This window comes from Terrapene carolina, unplaced genomic scaffold (genome assembly GCF_002925995.2).
Source record: "Terrapene carolina triunguis isolate 2854851 unplaced genomic scaffold, T_m_triunguis-2.0 Scaffold751, whole genome shotgun sequence".
NCBI lineage: Eukaryota > Metazoa > Chordata > Testudines > Emydidae > Terrapene > Terrapene triunguis.
In genome coordinates this window covers 482,773-483,635 of record NW_020665102.1, presented here as the reverse complement: position 1 = coordinate 483,635, position 863 = coordinate 482,773, and the positions used below count along the sequence as shown (strand labels likewise).

At 70.0% G+C, this 863-nt stretch overlaps 1 protein-coding gene across 1 annotated transcript in view; it reads right to left on the bottom strand.

The window, feature by feature from the left end:
* Positions 1-6: 6 nt before the first annotated feature.
* The window catches only part of LOC112112909 (tumor necrosis factor), a 12,608-nt gene continuing 11,751 nt past the window's right edge, over positions 7-863 (bottom strand). Inside the window, exons 10-12 of the mRNA XM_029913624.1 lie at positions 623-741; positions 284-425; positions 7-128 (exon numbers count right to left, since the gene is read on the bottom strand). Of these exons, the coding sequence (XP_029769484.1) occupies positions 19-128; positions 284-425; positions 623-741 (371 nt within the window). The 3' untranslated portion in view covers positions 7-18. The remainder of the gene's footprint in view (positions 129-283; positions 426-622; positions 742-863) is intronic.

Below are 863 nucleotides of genomic sequence, written 5' to 3'. Positions count from 1 at the left end.
GGGGGGGTGGCCGGCCCTCTACAGGCGGACCAGGCCCAGGAACGTCCCGTGCGGGCTGAGATCTAGCGACGCGTTGGCCCGGGGCACCCGGAGACTCAGCTGGTCCCCGCGCTGCAGCTGGAAAACGCCTGAGGGGGGGACACACATCATCATGGGCTGGGGTCTGGACAGCTCCCTGCTGCCCCCCCCATTCCCTGTAACTGCCCCCCCAGTGGCTGCAAATTCCTCCCTCCGGGGTGGTCTCCCCCCCCCAATAGCTATAACACACCCCCCCCCCGCTCACCTCCGCTGTAACAGCTGTTGTAAGCCTGCTCCGGCTCGCGGGGCATGCTCTGGACACACCGCAGCAGGATCTGCCCCGGCCCCCCGGCCGACGCCCGCCACAGCACCTGCCCCATGGTGAACGTGGGGTCGTGGAACAGCACCTGGGGGGGCAGCAGGGGAGAGGGGCTGAGGGTTGGACTGGGGGTCCTGGGGCCCGTCCCCTCTAGGGGGCGCCGGCTCCCACCCGGCCCCAGGGCGGGGACTGGCTGGCTCAGGGGGGCGGGGAATGGGGCAGGGGCCTGTCCCCTGTAGGGGGTGCCAGCTCCCACCCGGCCCCAGGGCCGGGACTGGCCCTTACCTGGCTGTAGACGAGGTACAATCCCGTCTGCTTCACGGCCACGTCTGGACCACTCACTTCCAGCGCCGGGCCCTGCTGCAGGAAAGGCTGCCACCAGATCTCAGTCATGTCCCCCTCATCTGTGGGAGTGATGGGGGGCTGTTAGCACCCCCTGGCTCCCAGCCCTCCCTGCTCTAACCACCAGCCCCCACTCTCCTCCCAGAGCCGGGGGGAGAACCCAGGAGTCCTGGCTCCCAGCCCC